The 16660-nt window shown below is 40.1% G+C and overlaps 1 protein-coding gene across 1 annotated transcript in view; it reads right to left on the bottom strand.

Annotated features, from left to right (window-relative positions):
* The window catches only part of itsn1 (intersectin 1 (SH3 domain protein)), a 70169-nt gene extending 58078 nt beyond the window's left edge, over positions 1-12091 (bottom strand). The window contains exons 1-2 of the mRNA XM_041789658.1: positions 11945-12091; positions 2992-3050 (exon numbers count right to left, since the gene is read on the bottom strand). Coding sequence (XP_041645592.1) covers positions 2992-3019 — 28 coding nt within the window. The 5' untranslated portion in view covers positions 3020-3050; positions 11945-12091. The remainder of the gene's footprint in view (positions 1-2991; positions 3051-11944) is intronic.
* Positions 12092-16660: the final 4569 nt, after the last annotated feature.

Genomic DNA, 16660 nt, shown 5'->3' with positions numbered 1-16660 from the left:
CTTAAATACAATGTCCTTGGATGCCTGAAATTATTCTCCTCAAGAACCTAAAGGTTTCAGTTCTAAAACATTTTTGTTGACTCTTTTGCTTTAGGAATCACGATACTAGGATCTCAAAAATTTAAAGCCAGTACAACACCAAACCAGTCAGCTTTGTTGGTCTATTGGTGGCCTGATCGCAAACAATTATTTTTATCACTGTAATCTGGATCATCATTTAGTCATTTGGTATAAGGTGGTCAGACTGAGCAGTCATAACCTCTTTCCATTATTTGCATTAGAATAAAATGAATCATGTATTTACTACTAAAAACATGGATTCTCATCTTCACTTCAAACTGTGACATTTAATGATGTGAGCCCAGTTGACAGCAACAGGGTGTCTCGCTTCTCAATAGAAGAAAACAGCAATCCAGTATATGCACTATATATTAATTTTAGGATTTTTCTGTTGACATTTACCCTAACTTTTACTTTTTTACACCCTTTAAAACCAGCTGACCAGTTTCAGAGTTAATCATGAACGTTATAACAAGAGAAATGCTTCCCTTTCACTTGAACCCCTTCCTTTACAATCTACTGTGTATTAGTGACTCATAATGACCCATTTTGAAATGTTGACACAGTTGATGCTGACAGAAGTATCACTTCTCTTTTACATCTTCTGTTATCTACAACTGAATGATGAAGCATGAAATTTGTGCAGTTTTAAGACAAGTCAAAGACACATGTCAGCCAGAGTTTTTGGTTCATTTTTTCACCCTTATACCTTAAACTAAAATGTTGTTCTACAGCTAGTTTAATTTTTTAATTTGAGGGGAATGTGTTTCTTGTGTTATTTCAATTGCTTTGTCAGGATTGTCTAAAGGAACCATGCAGTTAATCTGTTATTTAATTAGGATAAATAATTCTAATTTGAAAGAATCCTCCTCATTCCTAGCCCCCATGATACTTTGCGTGACATGTGGGTGCAACTTTTGGTCCTTTTTGTCAAAACAGGACTTTTCACAGTAATGCTAATCCTGATTATTAGAGCGATTTGGAGTTTAAATATGTAAATGCCATCTGTTACATCTCAAATGGAAAATTCTTATTATTCCTCCACCCTCAACTGGAGAGGACAAAATAAAGAAATTACCTCAGATAAGCTATGCAGGCATATTTAGCTAGCTTCATATCTTTATTTGCATAGTAATAAGAAGATCACATTTTGTTTAAGGAGTTTGGACACAACCTTATATACTCCAATGACGTTTTAGAGCCCAGTCGAGGCTTTAACATTTCTCTCTTTAGTTTGTGGGGTTGATGGAATTCTTGTTTCTTCAACTAGTCTCTCTGTATAAATATCCATTATTCAAGCTGTCAACTCTTCAGTTCGATAAATCTCAAATTCCGTGTTAAGAATATTTAACTAAGTTTTAAAAGATTCACATCCCCAATGCATTCCGACAACTAACAGCTTGTTTAACCATTGTTAAAGACACATATTTAACTTTGTCCAATTATCATTATCACAATCATAGCAACAGGTTAAAGAAAATCTCAATTATAAATTTCAGCCAATAATTGCATTCACCTAGATGTTTGATTTAACAAAAATGATGCAGTTTATTCCCTTCAAAACAACCGCAACTGACGTTCAATCACTTTAGAGCCATTGGGAGAAATGTGTTTTTGCTATTACAATTACTGCAATGGAAGTTCCAGCTACATTCTTAGCTACAGTAGAAAAACATCTTGACAAACTTCATTGCCCTGTTGAGGATGTCTGTTTTGAACTACATGCATTCAATGCCTCTACATAAATGTCAATAAAGAACACCTCTCCATTTGTACGTGGCCATAGGATGTTTTTGGTGCATGTATGTATTGAAGCCTTGGTGTGTAGCACGCGCAACAACACTGATACTTTCTTCCTTTTCTTCTTTAATAAACCTCCCGATTTTACTTATTTTTTTGTTGCTTCTCTATGAGGAGAAATTTTTTTCTCTGTAGAATAACTAATGGTCTGGTCCTCATTTACTGAACAAATACTTCAGCTAACAGTAACAGATCTGTTAATATTCTGACAAATCTCACAATATGTGGATTTGAAGCATTTGAGAGTCTGTCTGCCTTTGTGTCCATCTGTCATCCTGCAGATGAGAGATTTGTCAGTCTGTCCCCAGACTTTCTCCATCAGCAACCAAAAATGGTTTCCAATAGCAATAGCTGCTTCTACTTCCTTGACGCTATTTTTTGTGTTTTGGTCAATGAAGATACCTGAGGGAATTAAAGCTCTGATTCTAAAGGTCTTTGGTTTATATTGTTATTGTTTGATTCTGTTTTTTGTTTGAAGCAACTTGATGTGTTTTCTACTGACTGATGTATTTTCTTGCAGCCCGAGTGTCAGCCCTAAAGTGTAATTTGTCTGAGTGATTCTGAAACACCCAGAGAGCAGATAAACAAAAGGTCACTGATGAGTGGTCACCTGCAAAATTAAAATCAGTTGAAAACCATTTCCAATTACTTTTCGACAGGTCTTAGTTTTAGTCAGTGTCTCAAATCTGATCTTTAGAGTCTTTCTCATACCACAAACAAACAGAAAGCGTCTGATCCAGAGAGATGTCATTGCATCAGAATATTTGTTATTAACAAATGCCCAGTCCATCTGGTGCAAAGGAAGAGATCTGCGCTCCAACTTGACAGAGGGATTGTTTGGAGGGCCAGATGAAGGATCTCCATTTCTCATGTTTCTGTGTTAGCCTGATGCATCACCAGCTTACGCAGCTACTGACGCCTACATCGTTACCACAGCAACCCCTGCAGTTAGGCTGTTTATGTCCAGACACACAAATCTGATCTGGTTAGTTGTAAATGACAGTGAAGACTGTGTGTCTTAAAGATTTGATTTGGGGAGGAAAAGGACATTTTCCACCCTCTCAATAGACATAATCATCAACACTTAAGATGTCGTCCTTATTTTCCTGTAAGTAACACAAACAAACTGACCTGTGAATGTGGTGGGAAACTGTGCCATGGTTCATTCAGTCTTCTTCACCACACAAAACCTGAAATTACACATGAAGAAAGAGATGTTAGCATGACATTAAGAATGTGGGTTTAACTAACCATCAAGTGATTCTACTTTATATTAAAACATTTCACTGGTCAGCCACAAAATGCTTTTATGTCAAAGGTGGATTTTGCTGAAATCTAACTTTATTGCTTATTAAAAAGGATGATGATGATGTGTGGTCATTGTACATGGTCTCACGCCTGATGAGCCATCATAGTTTGTGTTAGAGGTTTGTTTTGATACAATAAGGTAGTCACGCAGCACATGCATAAAAATAATATATACACAGACAGTAGTTCCTAATGAGGGATTTAGCAGGTTTTTAAAAGCCAAATATTGCTAAAGCAGACTGTATCAGTCGCAGGCTGGTGCCAGCCCACAGGGGACTGGGCAACGTCAGCCATGCTGGTGCATGTCAACAGGGCAGCAGACATTTATTTATGCAGGGCAGGCTGCCTGAGCATACTGCTTCACATTCACTCATTTACAACCATTCTCACTTGGGAGCTGACCGCAGTTACCAGTTTTTCTCTGGTGTCTGCAGAAAAAAAAAGACCACTTGCAGCCAGGATTTCATTCTGGCTAAACAAAGTCGAAACTAAAAGAAACAAACGGGGGGGGGATCAGGAAATGCATGTTTTTGAAGATCACTGGGTAAAGGCCAGACAGGCAGTGTTTTCTGGCAGGAATATCTACAAAGAATAAGCTTGTCAATATGATCAGTAATTTATACCTTTTGATAGCACTTGTTTGAAAATGATACAATCTCTGTTGTTTGAATTATTGGTAATGTCAAAGAGTTCCTAAGCAAAAATGAAAAACTATAGGTCTGGTCACGTTTTAACGCAGAGCTGCTGTGAGCAAAACATTTGCACAACACCATTTTAAAGACAGAATACTTTCGTCCCTGTTGCGTCTCCTGTGTCATTTGTATAGTACAGAGAAGGAGTAGTAGGCAGAGTCAACCCCTCCATCAACCATCAGAGGTAAAGATAGTGGCACCAAGGTACAAGATGGTGAAATATAATGTCAGAGTGGGCCAGGTGGAACAGCGACATAATGCCAACATTATGCCGTTGTGCATGCAACATGTGAATACAAAGAATAATGGCATTGTTCATGAACCACAGCACAGAATTGGTTAAAGAGAGTAGAAGTGTTTCAATTAAATTTACAGGTCAGTATGCAGATGGCCTACACTTACACATCTGTGCGTTTCATGTCACTTTCCTGCAAGTAGAGGCATGGTAATCAGATCCAGACCCTCCTCCCTCCTCTGTATGTCTGTGACCAGCAGACAACACCATGACAATAACAATAATAATCTGACCCACAATGCAACAGACAAGGACTTAGTGAGGGTGTGTGAGTTCATGTGCAGGTCAATGACTCTTTCTTCTCACTGTGATGTAAACAAAAGTCTGTTTCTCTCACTGAGGGATTAGAAGAACCCACAAGAGGGTCAGTCCACCTCAGTCACATGGTTTGTGGTGCCTCACTCACCATACAGTCACAATTTTGTTTGATGTGCATACAAAGCATTCACTTTTGAGACTTAAGTCATTAATGCAACCTAACAGAGAGGAGTGACATGAAGTCAATAATGCATCAATCATGAAAACAATCAGAGAAACCATTAAAAAGACTGCTGTTGACGTTTGCACAGACACTTTTCTTCAGAAAATTGTCCTTGGCCTTTTGAAGCGTGTAGTTGTGTCTGCATGTGTGGGTCTCATTATCATCAGAGCGGGAGGACAAAGTAACCAGCTTAACTAGGTCAGACGAACAAAGCCCACCCCGCACAAACACACACACCCACAGACACACACTTTCTCAGCTGCCCCGAGAAAACACTAGAGCAGTTTAACGACTACAGTAGATGTTCCTCCTGGTTTTAGCTTTATCAAACTGCTGGACAACTATGTGTAGTCTATTTTTGTAGTCTTATTTTGATAAGTGACATATTTGAGGCACAGGCGACCAAATAGGATTGGGCAGTATCCATTAAATACCATTAAACCTTTCCAACATTTTTCCTGTGGTGCCCAGTATTAGTGCAAAGTGTTAAAAGGCCGAATAATAGAAGGAGCAGGTGGACCAAGCACTCACTGGTGAACACACGCAAACACAGCGGGTAGAGCGTGCACCAATGCAGGGGTTTCATTCAATCTTTTTACAGAGGCAATGGAGGTGATATATAGTTGTTTTCTCACTTCATAAGTAAACCGAGTAACATCAGGACAGAGGATAAATTTAGCTTTGACTCTTTTCTTCCTCTCTCTCTCTACATAATTGCCCATGTACACTCTCTTTTCACAGGTCATATGAGAAATAGGAATCCATGACAATTATCAGGCAGGGTTCAGGGATATCAAGACATGAAGATCAGACGCCGTTGATATCTATTTCAATCGTGAGCTCCAGGTAGTTGTTGAAAACTAATGTTAGGATTAAATGAGGAAGGTAAACTTTAAAGTCAGTGTTCCTCAAAGGCTCTCTAGCACTGGGTCTCGAGCCACAGGAAGAGCTGTCCCTAACATCAGCCTAATTTCTGTGGTGGTGTGATAAGCTTATATTTTCCAGTTAAATAATTTCAATAAAACAATATATGTACTAGTAAAATGACATTCCACAGTCATGGGCTGGCACACATATAAAGCAGTAGACAAAACTAAAATGTGTGCCTCACAGCTGGAGTTGTATAAATCTATCAGCCTTCACAGACTTCTCAGGGCTGATACAAATATGATTCAGCAGTCAAAGCTCACACTCTGGTACAGCCCTGAAAGTAACCTGAAAAAAGTTCCCTTTTTCTGTTATTTTATTTCAACATTTTTCTCCAAGACACGAGGGAGATTTCTTTTTTCAAGTATCCGCATTCTTTTTCCAAATGAACACCAGGATGGTAACCTAAGCAGAGAGTACAGTTTTATCCTCAGGTGAAGATTATTTAAGGCTGATAAGACTACTACTAGTACTTGTCATGCTGCCAAAGTCTAGCAATATCATGTTAGGCTGACAGACCCTGTCCATAAAATAAGATGCTTATGATTCAAAGACACAGTTGTTTGCTAATGACAGTTAACCAAAAAACTTCAAAACAAAAGAAACCCACAGTGAAAATAGTTCTGAAAATAATAACACCCAGTAGTAGAATTCACAAAGTCACTCACTCTCTGCTTTCATACTGAATGTTTAATTTTAACAGCACAAAGAGAATACTGCAGTAGTGACTTAGCAGATTTTTAAATAATGGTACAGTTCTATTAAAAATCAAACAATACTGGTACCAGTTCTGATACCATGGCTATGGTGGCCAATTTTGGCCACTCCACAAGAAAAAAGGGAGAGGAAAAAAGAGAGCGAATCTGTACATTTTTGAGAAACAGGTTGACTTATGAGGAAAAAACTAGCCTAAGAACAAATCGATTTAGAAAAAGAAAATCTACTACATTTTCAGGTCGTGGTATTTTTTTTTTTACTCACAACTGACTTTTTAAAGTTTTTAATCTAGAAAGTTAAAACTTCTTAAACACAAATTTTTCAAGTTCTTTCTCATAAACTCCTCACTTTTCAATATTGAAAATTTTGAGTTTTCTTCAGAATTAACAGATCATTTTTTGAGGAGTTACCCTTATGAACTTTCATACATAGTAACTTCTGGGTTTAATAATAAAAAAGTTACGGGCAAACTCCTGCACACAGTCTAACTTGTGCAATTTTGACAGTGTTCCCACTTTTTTTTTTGTTTTTTTTTTTTTGCTAAAGAACGTTTAATCTATAACTTGACTGTTATCCTCTACTTTAAAGAACAGCAGCTGTGGTGAACTCAGAATTGGACACGTCTATTATGTAATGTTTATTACCTCAAATCATCATATATCGGGATATATATTGTATTGTGGCCTCTGTGTTGTGATACGTATCATATCGTCAGGTTATGGGAAATAACGCCCCCCGCACAATAGGAGGCAGATCTACATACATGCACACATTTCCAGGTGGACTATGATTTATGAAGAAACACTTTGCCCGAAGGTGTGTGCACACATGGTTTTGTGAATCTGAATTATTTTTGGTGCAGGCCAGTTTGGGGTTTTGGCACATTTGCTTTTATTACCTCCGCCAAGGAGGTTATGTTATGGGCAGGGGTTGTTAGTTAGTTTGCTAGTTAGTTTGTTTGTCAGTTTGTTAGCAACATAACTCAAAAAGTTATAGCATAAGGAAGAACTGATTACATTTTGGGAGTGATCCGGATCACGGTCTGGATCCAGGAAATTTTTTTTAGGAGTAAATCACAGCATGGGGGGACTGAGCTGCCTTGGCGGAGGACTACGCTCTCCAAGTGCTTTTCTAGTTATGGACTGTATTTGTGGTTGTATGAATGAGACTCCTGGGATTATTCCAACTAGCCTTTTGATACCATTGCTTATTAGAACAACATTGTATTTTTGTATAACATATTGCATTCCATGCACCAAAGATTTTAACAGCCTAATTCCATCTCTAATTTTGAGTCTGACGTCATCTCTGTGGAGACAGTAGCGTTTTTAATCTGCTGGTTTTATCAGATTTAGTTGGTACACAAATATTACAAAAATGTACATTACAGATAAAAGAAGACAGAACTTACCATAAATTCAGCTGTAAACTTTAGACATTTCTGTAAAGCATTAATTTCACAGCTATCTTAAATTTAATATTAGTATTTGGATTAATATGTTCATTAGTTGAAGTCACGTTTGAATCATTTCTCCCTTTATAGTTTTTGTTCAGTTTTAGTTGACAAAACTGAAAAACTTTTAAGTTTTAGTAAATAAAAATTCTCATTACTTTAAAACATTCTCTTAAAACTGACATAATACAGCAAACTGTGAAATTAATATACACGTAAAACACTCATAAAAATGCACTATCTGTCTTGACAGATTATACACACATCGGAAAAATATGGATTTTAAATTTCTGACACTATTCCTCATAGAAAAGTGTTGTCAACACGTTTGGAGGAAATTAACACTGCTGTAAATTTAAAGTGGTTTGTTGTAGCCTTTGTGTTATTTTCTTTGTCATCAGCCCACCTTAATGTCTTTCCTCATAGTGCTGTATGTATTGTGTTTGTGGGATTAGTCTGTCTAATTGGAGCACTGGGATGTAACTGGAGTGTTGGTCAGTTATCAAGGCTAGTGGCAGATGCCAATTTAAGCCCCTCACACACAAACATTGATGGTGACTTCAGAACATGCTGCAGATTAGAGTTCAGACTTTCTCCTCTCCTGCACCTCTTTTTTTGTATTGACCCTCTAACATCCCCTTTCCTTTCTTCACCTGGATCAACTTGGACACCTAATGAAACTGAAACTCAGGAAAACTAAAAAAAAAAAAAGTGTTTGTTTCCACCATTTTTTCTCTTTAAAAATGGGCAGTATTAAATAAGTTGCTTGTTGTAAATCAATCATTTATCTTAAAATGTATGAAGTCAACTTCATCCAATCAATTAAACAGTAATCCATGGTTTATCTGATAATTCACTTTCATCCTTATTTTCAAGACCGTTCTTTTATTTGTTGGCTGCATGTTGTTGGATGGTTAAACAGTGATTATGTTGGCATCAATAACTGCAGTCTCTTCTAATCAGCATTACACAATCCAACACACATTAAATGAATCTGCATTTAGCACATACCTTCTGCCTCAAACACTTTCACAGTCTCATGCTTTCTCATTCACACGCTGGCCCTCAACAAACCCACTGACACTGACCCCAAGCTCTGCGTCTCTCCCCCAAACACATTCTTATCACACTGATGACAAAGGGTGAGGCCTGAAAGCTGACAGGACACCCTCTCACCCACCAAGCACACAAGCAGGATTACTACTGCAGTCTCTCCATCAGCTCCTCCTGTATCACATCCTCCCTCCCATCCCTCTAACAACAAGCTTACCAGCCTCAATGGCTAGCCAATGCAACGCAAGCTCTTAAGCAAAACATGGCACTGCAAGGTAAAAGAAAACAGCTGATGATTAATTGCATGATATCTGAACTGACTGCAACTTTTGATTTCATCTGTACTGCTTTGAACTGTCATGTATGTCTAATGAGTATGGGGTATGACAAGATTGTATCCACTGAAGAAACAGGGAAAAGTAGCAGAGTGGAGGCATTATGGGCACAACAACTATAACCACAAAGTAATTCAAGACAATGGAGCCCCTGCAAAACAGGATGGAAAAAGTTGCAGCCTAAGTCTCAAAACCCTATCCACCAGCACTAAATGCCAACACATAACAACTGTGAGATCAGGATAGAAAGATCTCAATTTTGCAGGTCTTCATCCTCTTCTTATGCTTCAAACACTGAGCCAGTCTTTACTATCCTCTAAGCCACCCTCACTGTGGTGGCTAACTTTATACATTTTGCAACTCTTCAACAAAATAGTCCAAAAACACTGAGGAAAGCTGGCTGCCTGTGAACACCTTAGTTTGTTGCCTGAATGGATAGTGGAGTACCATATACAGTCATTTTAAAATAGCAAACATGTTGCTTTAAACATTTTTGGAAAAAAATAGTGACAATTTTGAAAAATACACTGGTTGGCATTTCTCACCACATTATTGCATTTTTCCCAAAATGTTCATTTTTTATTATCAGAGGAAGCCAGCTTTCCTCAATGCAAAAACAAATACTCGAGCTTGGTCTAGAAAAATGTGGTATTGGCATCGCTAGTTTAAAACACTATTCACTGTTGGTACAAACTTGAGGATGAAAGGAGAAGTGAAAAGTAGCACCCATCAAAATAATTTCACATTAATAAGGGTTTTTCTTACTAAAAGGCTATGAAAGGATTGAACTGTTGCAAAGTAAAGAGAAGTCTCCCATCAGGTAGGATGCTGCCTTGATCTACGGTTGACACACATCCAAAAACACATCAGTACACATCAGTAAAATAATCCAGTCCTTACCCTAAGCAAACTTGCAGTTGTCCAGATGCTGCGGTTATATGCTACATTGGGCTGTGACCTCTAATAGAGTTGCTTGTGAGTAACAAAATAAAACTTTTGAACAAATTTCATGATGTTTCTAAATTATTTAAAAACTGTCAGATGACTGTGTTAATTAAAAAAATACATTTGTAACTAAATGAGTATGTTAGACTTCATTACTGTTTGCACTTTACCCCTCACAGTTTTCACAGTTCTGGGTGTAAAAGCTGACAATGATTTTAAATTGGATCAACAAATAAATTCTGTTGTTAAATCCAGTTTATATCATCTGAGGCTTTTATCCAAAATTAAATCGGTTTTATCTTTTAACGACTTTGAGCAAGTAATTCATGCTTTTATTTCTGCACGGTTGGACTACTGTAATGCTCTTTACATTGGCTTCCCTCGCATCCTTACAGTTAGTCAAAAATGCTGCTGCTCGTCTTTAACAGGTACACGAAAATATGAACATATCACTCAGATCCTGGCATCCCTCCACTGGCTTCCCTTTCATTTCATAGTTCACTTTAATTATTATTATTTTTTTAATCTATAAATGGATCAGCACCCCAGTGCATTTCTGACCTCTTACATGTTTGCGCCCCCTTGCAGTCCTTGAGGTCTGCTGATCAGCTCTACCTTGTCATCCCAAAAACCAGATTAAAAACCAGAGGTGATCGAGCCTTCTCTGCACTGGCTCCAAAATTGTGGAACGAATTGCCACTTGAAATCAAAATGTCCCCCACCCAACCAACTTTTAAATCATGTCTCAAAACTCATTTTTATTCTTTGGCTTTAAATTTAGCACGAGAGTTGTGTGATCTCTGTCCTTTTATGACTTTTATGGTCCTCATCCCTGTGTTTTTTGTGGCTTTTAATTGTTTTGGTTTTTTAAGGGTTTTTTATTTCATTTTAAATGTTTTTATGATGTTCTTGCCTGCTTTTATTTTTTCCTCTTAATGTTTTTACTTCTGCAGTGTTGGTGATCTATTTCTGTGTTTGTACTGTGCAGCACTTTGGTAAACTTGAATGATTTTAAAATGTACTATATAGCCTAAATAAAGTGGATTGGATTGGATTAACCTCTTAAAATAATTTCACAAAGACCTGTCAGAATCAGTGTAACTATGGGAACAAGATCTAACTGAAGGATCTTGACCATGCAAAATACCATTTAGACTTCCTCTCATTCAGGATGATTGAGACAAGTTCTCTGGAAAGGATGATTCCAGCAACGGGAAAGGACTGTTTGTCAATTCAGCACTATCCCCTGCAATATTTCCTTGGAATTGCCGGTACGCGTTGCTCAACAACTCTACTTTCAGGTTTCGAGCAGAGAGTAAGACACTATGATGTTTGTTTTGACTGGACAGGTTAGCCAGGTGAGCACCTGTGACTAACATCAGGATTAATGTTAACAAACGGCTGGCTTATCGATGCAAGCACCCACCCTGAAAATCGCTCTGTGTCCGAGCACTTTCTTCAACCTTGTCGATTCTTCATCTTCTCCTCTGCCGACCCGACTGACAGCCAGGCAAGGTTAACCACAAGCATCAGCAGCAGTCAGTGTTGCCGTCAGGTCACAGGCAGGCAGGGCAGATGCAGTGATTTAACATTAGCATACTGGCTAACTGAAACTAGCCATTGGATTGCATCTTCCCCCAGTTTCATGCCGCCCTGATCATAGTTACGCAGGCCACTATGAGATACATTCTAGACAGGCTAACATTATGCTTACAGACTGTTTAAGCAAGCTTCACCGGTTCATTGTGACCAATAAGCTGCGTTAACATGGATTTTAAAGCAGCTAGCATGCAGGCTAACCAATGAGAAGCTAACGTCAGCTCGTCAGCCCGCTCAGGGACATTCTTTCACACCACACATACTACACACTGCCCTTACCTCATAGTTCAGTCTCCATTGTGAAATACTGGATAAAGTAGCTCGTTTCGGGTTATATAGTCATTAAATGTTGTATATTCTTCCAAAAGGCGCTGTTTTATCACCAAAGCCCTTTCCGGCGATTCTCCCGTGGTTCTGAAATCCCGACCGACTGAGGGACAGCTGGAAAATGGGGTAACGTTACTGAGGTATCGCGACATGTCGATGTAGATTCAATGATTTCCGATCAGCCTCGCGAGAACACAGACGCAGTGAGCGTGCAGGGATCTGTACTATACGTTGACGCCTCATTGGCTGTGTTCTGCCGCTGCCGTGATACGTCATTGTGTCCGCCATATTGCCAGAGGCCAGACCGGCTCACAAGCACAAGCAAGTATACGAGAGAACTTGATATGTTCTGAATAAATAGCACTCGTATGGGACCATGAACGCGTGATAAATGCAGTTTTAAATAAATGAATGCACACATTTGACATTAGTAGTATCATGATTCATTTATGCAGACAACCCTAGATGTTACATATTAAAGTCTAGTAGATATTCGGGGCAGTAGAAGTGGGTATACTCCTGATTTATATTCTCTTTAGAAGTAGGTATATTTCTGATTTTAAAGTGGGTGTACTCTATGATAATATATATATATATATATATATATATATATATATATATATATATATATAAAGTGGATGTACTGTTTAGGTTGCAATACAGTATGGATGTGTATTGTGATCAAAATTCAATGAAAGGTCTGTTTTGAAAATTAAAATACAATAACAAAACTGCTTTTTTAGTTTTCAAATTATATATTTTTTCACACATAAATACATTTTAAATTCATTGCAACACCCAAATTCCTTAACATAACTGAATTGGAAAAAGAAAAGTACTTTTTTTTAATTTACAGAAAATGCTCTGCCAAATAACTTTCTTAACTCAAATGGTTTGGCTATTTTGAAAACTAAAATGTATCATAAAATAATGCTTTTTTTCATTTTCAGAACATGTGTGCATTTTTTAACACAAAAATGAAAACAAGATTCAATTAACTAATTAGTCAATTTATATTCATCTTCAATTTGATTTTTTTTTTTTTTACATCATTTATTTATTTATTTATTATCATTATTTTTTTTACATCATTGAAATGTTCCCCTCCCTGAGCTGCCACCTTATCGTGGTGGAGAGGTTTGTGTTTCCTGATGATCCTAGGAACTAAGTTTTCAGGGGCTTTATGCCCCTGGTAGAGTCTTCCAAGGCAAACAGGTCCTAGGAGGGACCAGACAAAGTACAGCTCAAAACCTCATATGGCAGTACAACGCAATGGACTCCAATCCCCGTCGCCCGGTCATTGGAGCCCCCTCCTGGAGCCAGGCCTGGCAGTGGGGCTCGATGGCGAGCGCCTGGTGGCCAGGCCTGCACACATGGGGCCCGGCCGGGCACAGCCCGAGGAGGCATCCTGCCCCCCCACCAGGTACCAGCTAGATATTGTTGGTCTCACCTCGACACACAGTTTGGGCTCTGGAACCAACCCCATGGAGAGGGGTTGGACTCCCTTCCACTCTGGAGTTGCCCTTGGTGAGAGCCGCCGAGCAGGTGTGGGCATACTGATTGCCCCCTGGCTTACAGCCTGTCTATCGGGGTTTACCCTGGTGGACGTGAGGGTAGCCTCCTTCCACCTTCGGGTGGGGGCACAGGTCGTGACTGTTGTTTGTGCGTATGCACCAAACAGCAGCTCAAAGTACCCACCCTTTTTGGAGTCGCTGGAGGGGGTGCTGGAGAGCATTCCTTCTGGGGACTCCCTTGTTCTGCTGGGGGACTTCAGTGCTCACGTGGGCAATGACAGTGAGACCTGGAAGGGGGTGATTGGGAGGAATGGCCCCCCTGATCTGAACCCGAGTGGTGTTTTGTTATTGAACTTGTGTGCTCATCATGGTTTGTCCATAACGAACACTATGTTCAGGCATAAGGGTGTCCATGTGTGCACTTGGCACTAGGACACCCTAGGTCGCAGTTCGATGATCGATTTTGTAGTTGTATCATCAGACTTGCTGCCATATATACAGGACACTCGGGCAAAGAGAGGGGAGGAGCTGTCGACTGATCATCACCTGGTGGTTGGTTGGCTTCACTGGTGGGGGAGGATTCCAGTGAGATCTGGCAGGCCCAAACGTATTGTGAGGCTCTGCTGGGAATGTCTGGTGGAGTTCCCTGTTAGAAGGTGCTTCAACTCTCACCTCCGACAGAGCTTCAACCATGTTCCGGGGGAGGTGGGGAACATTGAGTCTGAGTGGGCCATGTTCTGCGCCTCTATTGTCGAGGCAGTTGATAGGAGCTGTGGCCATAAGGTGGTCAGCGCCTGTTGTGGCGGTAACCCTGAACCCACTGGTGGACACCGGCAGTGAGGGATGCCGTCAAGCTGAAGAAGGAGTCTTATCGGGCCTTTTTGGCCTGTGGGACTTCAGCGGCGGCTGACAGGTACTGGCAGGCCAAGCGGTTTGCAGTTTCAGAGGTTGCTAAGGCAAAAACTCGGACGTGGGAGGAGTTCATACGGCTTTGAGAAGATTCTGGTCCACCATCCGGCATCTCAGGAGGGGGAAGCAGTGCACTGTCAACACCTTGTATGGTGGGGATAGTGCGCTGTTGACCTCAACTCTTGACATTGTGGGTCGGTGGAAGGAATACTTCAAAGACCTCCTCAATCCCATCGACACATCATCCGATGAGGAAGCAGAGTCTGGGGGCTCAGGTGTCGGCTCTCCTATCTCTGGGGATGAGGTCGCCCAGGTGGTCAAGCTCCTCAGTGGCAGTGCCCCAGGGGTGGATGAGATCCTCCCTGAGTTCCTCAAGGCTCTGGATGTTGTGGGCTGTCTTGGTTGACACGCCTTTGAAACATCGCGTAGGCATCAGGGACAGTGCCCAAAGTGCTCTCATTCACACCTGCTTATTTATTAGAATGGGTTGCCTCCACGGTAACGGCGGCTTGTTGACTTCCTTGTCCCTTGTTCTATCTGTGAAGATTTTTGGGCATTAATTATTGACCTGTTTAAGATCAAATTAAGTCTTAATCTTGATAATCAATGTGGTATTATATTGATTTGTACAGTGTTTAATAATCAAATGTTAGAATCCGTAGTCTCGAGGATATGGTGTTCAAAATAACTAGTTCTTTAAAAAAAAATAATAATTCCAAATCAACTCAATAAAGCACTTGAGGTTTCCTTAATTAATCAAAGAACACTTGGCAGCTGTCAATTTAACTGCATAATACACTCTGCTATTTACAACAAATATTTACAAAGAGCAACTCTTACTTGCCAATGGACGATGCAATCAGTGTTCCTAATTTTTGACTGGCGAGGGGATCGGTTTACCTGGAGAACTGGTTGTACTCAGTATCGATGCTTCACGATCTGACAATACAGATTCGGTAGACCCTTTGTGGGAACAGACTGGACCCATGGCCTCTAATAGGGTTGTAGTCTGTAGGAGGTCGTCAGTTTGGTCAGTGATACCAGTTACAGCTGGGGTTGTTGGTGTACTTGCAATACTCACTTCAGGCTTCTTGGGCTCTTTGGCAAAACTTTCGATTACCCTTGCTAAGTTGTCAGCTATGTTGAGCTGAGGCGGAGCGTTTATGTCATGGTCCCTATCAGCAAGTATGGACCGGCGGACCCTGTCTACAGCCCGAAAACAGGTGGTGTACATGATCAGCTCTCCCAGCCCCTTATTGTCTGCATGCATCAGTTGCTGCAGTGTTAGTAAAGCCGCAGTCTTGCCCGAAGCCAAGGAAGGTTCATGGGCCAACAAGCGGGACGGCTGAAACAAATCCGTGTTGTAAGAGAACTGAGGAATTGGTCTTGTTGGAGGTCTATCACCAGGTGGAAAGTACGTATGACTCCCTGGAGGGGCGCTAACTAGTTGTAAAATCACCTGTGAGATTTTATCAATGGATTTGAGCAACTCGTAATGCCAGCTCATGGACTTCGCGAGCATTGGGATTCCGTTCTGCACCTCTAACTTAAGGTTTGAGACTACAGCACTTAAGTTTCCCAAAGTGCTCTTGATGCTAGAACTCTCCTGCTCAGTAGAAGATACGCCCCGCTGAACTTTCCCCATTCCGCTCAGCAAGCTCTCAAGCAATTGTATGGCTCAGCTGTCTGTTGGCTGGGTGGCCTGGAAGTTCTCAGCCTGAGAGGGACCAGTCACTAGTGATGTTACTTGCTGTGCCGATGTTTCAAAGCCTGTGTTGAGTAATATAGGAAGTGTTTCCGCGAAGTGCGTACCGAGGCTTGTATTGTTTCACATGAGTGACGTCACTGGTGACATCTGAAGCCTCGCTGCCTGGTTGTACCACGTGACTGGATCAGCAAGTGGTTCAGATCTTTGCGCTGAGGTTTGACAGCAATATAAATCCCATGGGGTTCCATCCAAAATGTGTGGTTATGAGAGTTTTGAGTTTGTATATTTTGGATAGTTTGGTGAGTTAGACAGTTAAACCAATGCCATTTCCCAAAAGTGACACAGAACATGAATATTACCCCTACTGCCTTCAATATGTATTATATGACGCCCATGATTATTATGATAATACATGCATATAATATTGCATAGTCATTATAAACTCACTTGAAAATACACTTTATTGATATAAACAAATTATAGTCATACATCTTTTTCATTATTCAAAGTAATTCCCAAACAGCTGATACTGACACA

Source organism: Cheilinus undulatus, linkage group 6, assembly GCF_018320785.1.
Source record: "Cheilinus undulatus linkage group 6, ASM1832078v1, whole genome shotgun sequence".
Classification (NCBI taxonomy): Eukaryota; Metazoa; Chordata; class Actinopteri; order Labriformes; family Labridae; genus Cheilinus; species Cheilinus undulatus.
The sequence above is the reverse complement of the archived record's forward strand: the minus strand, read 5'-3'. Positions and strand labels throughout refer to the sequence as shown.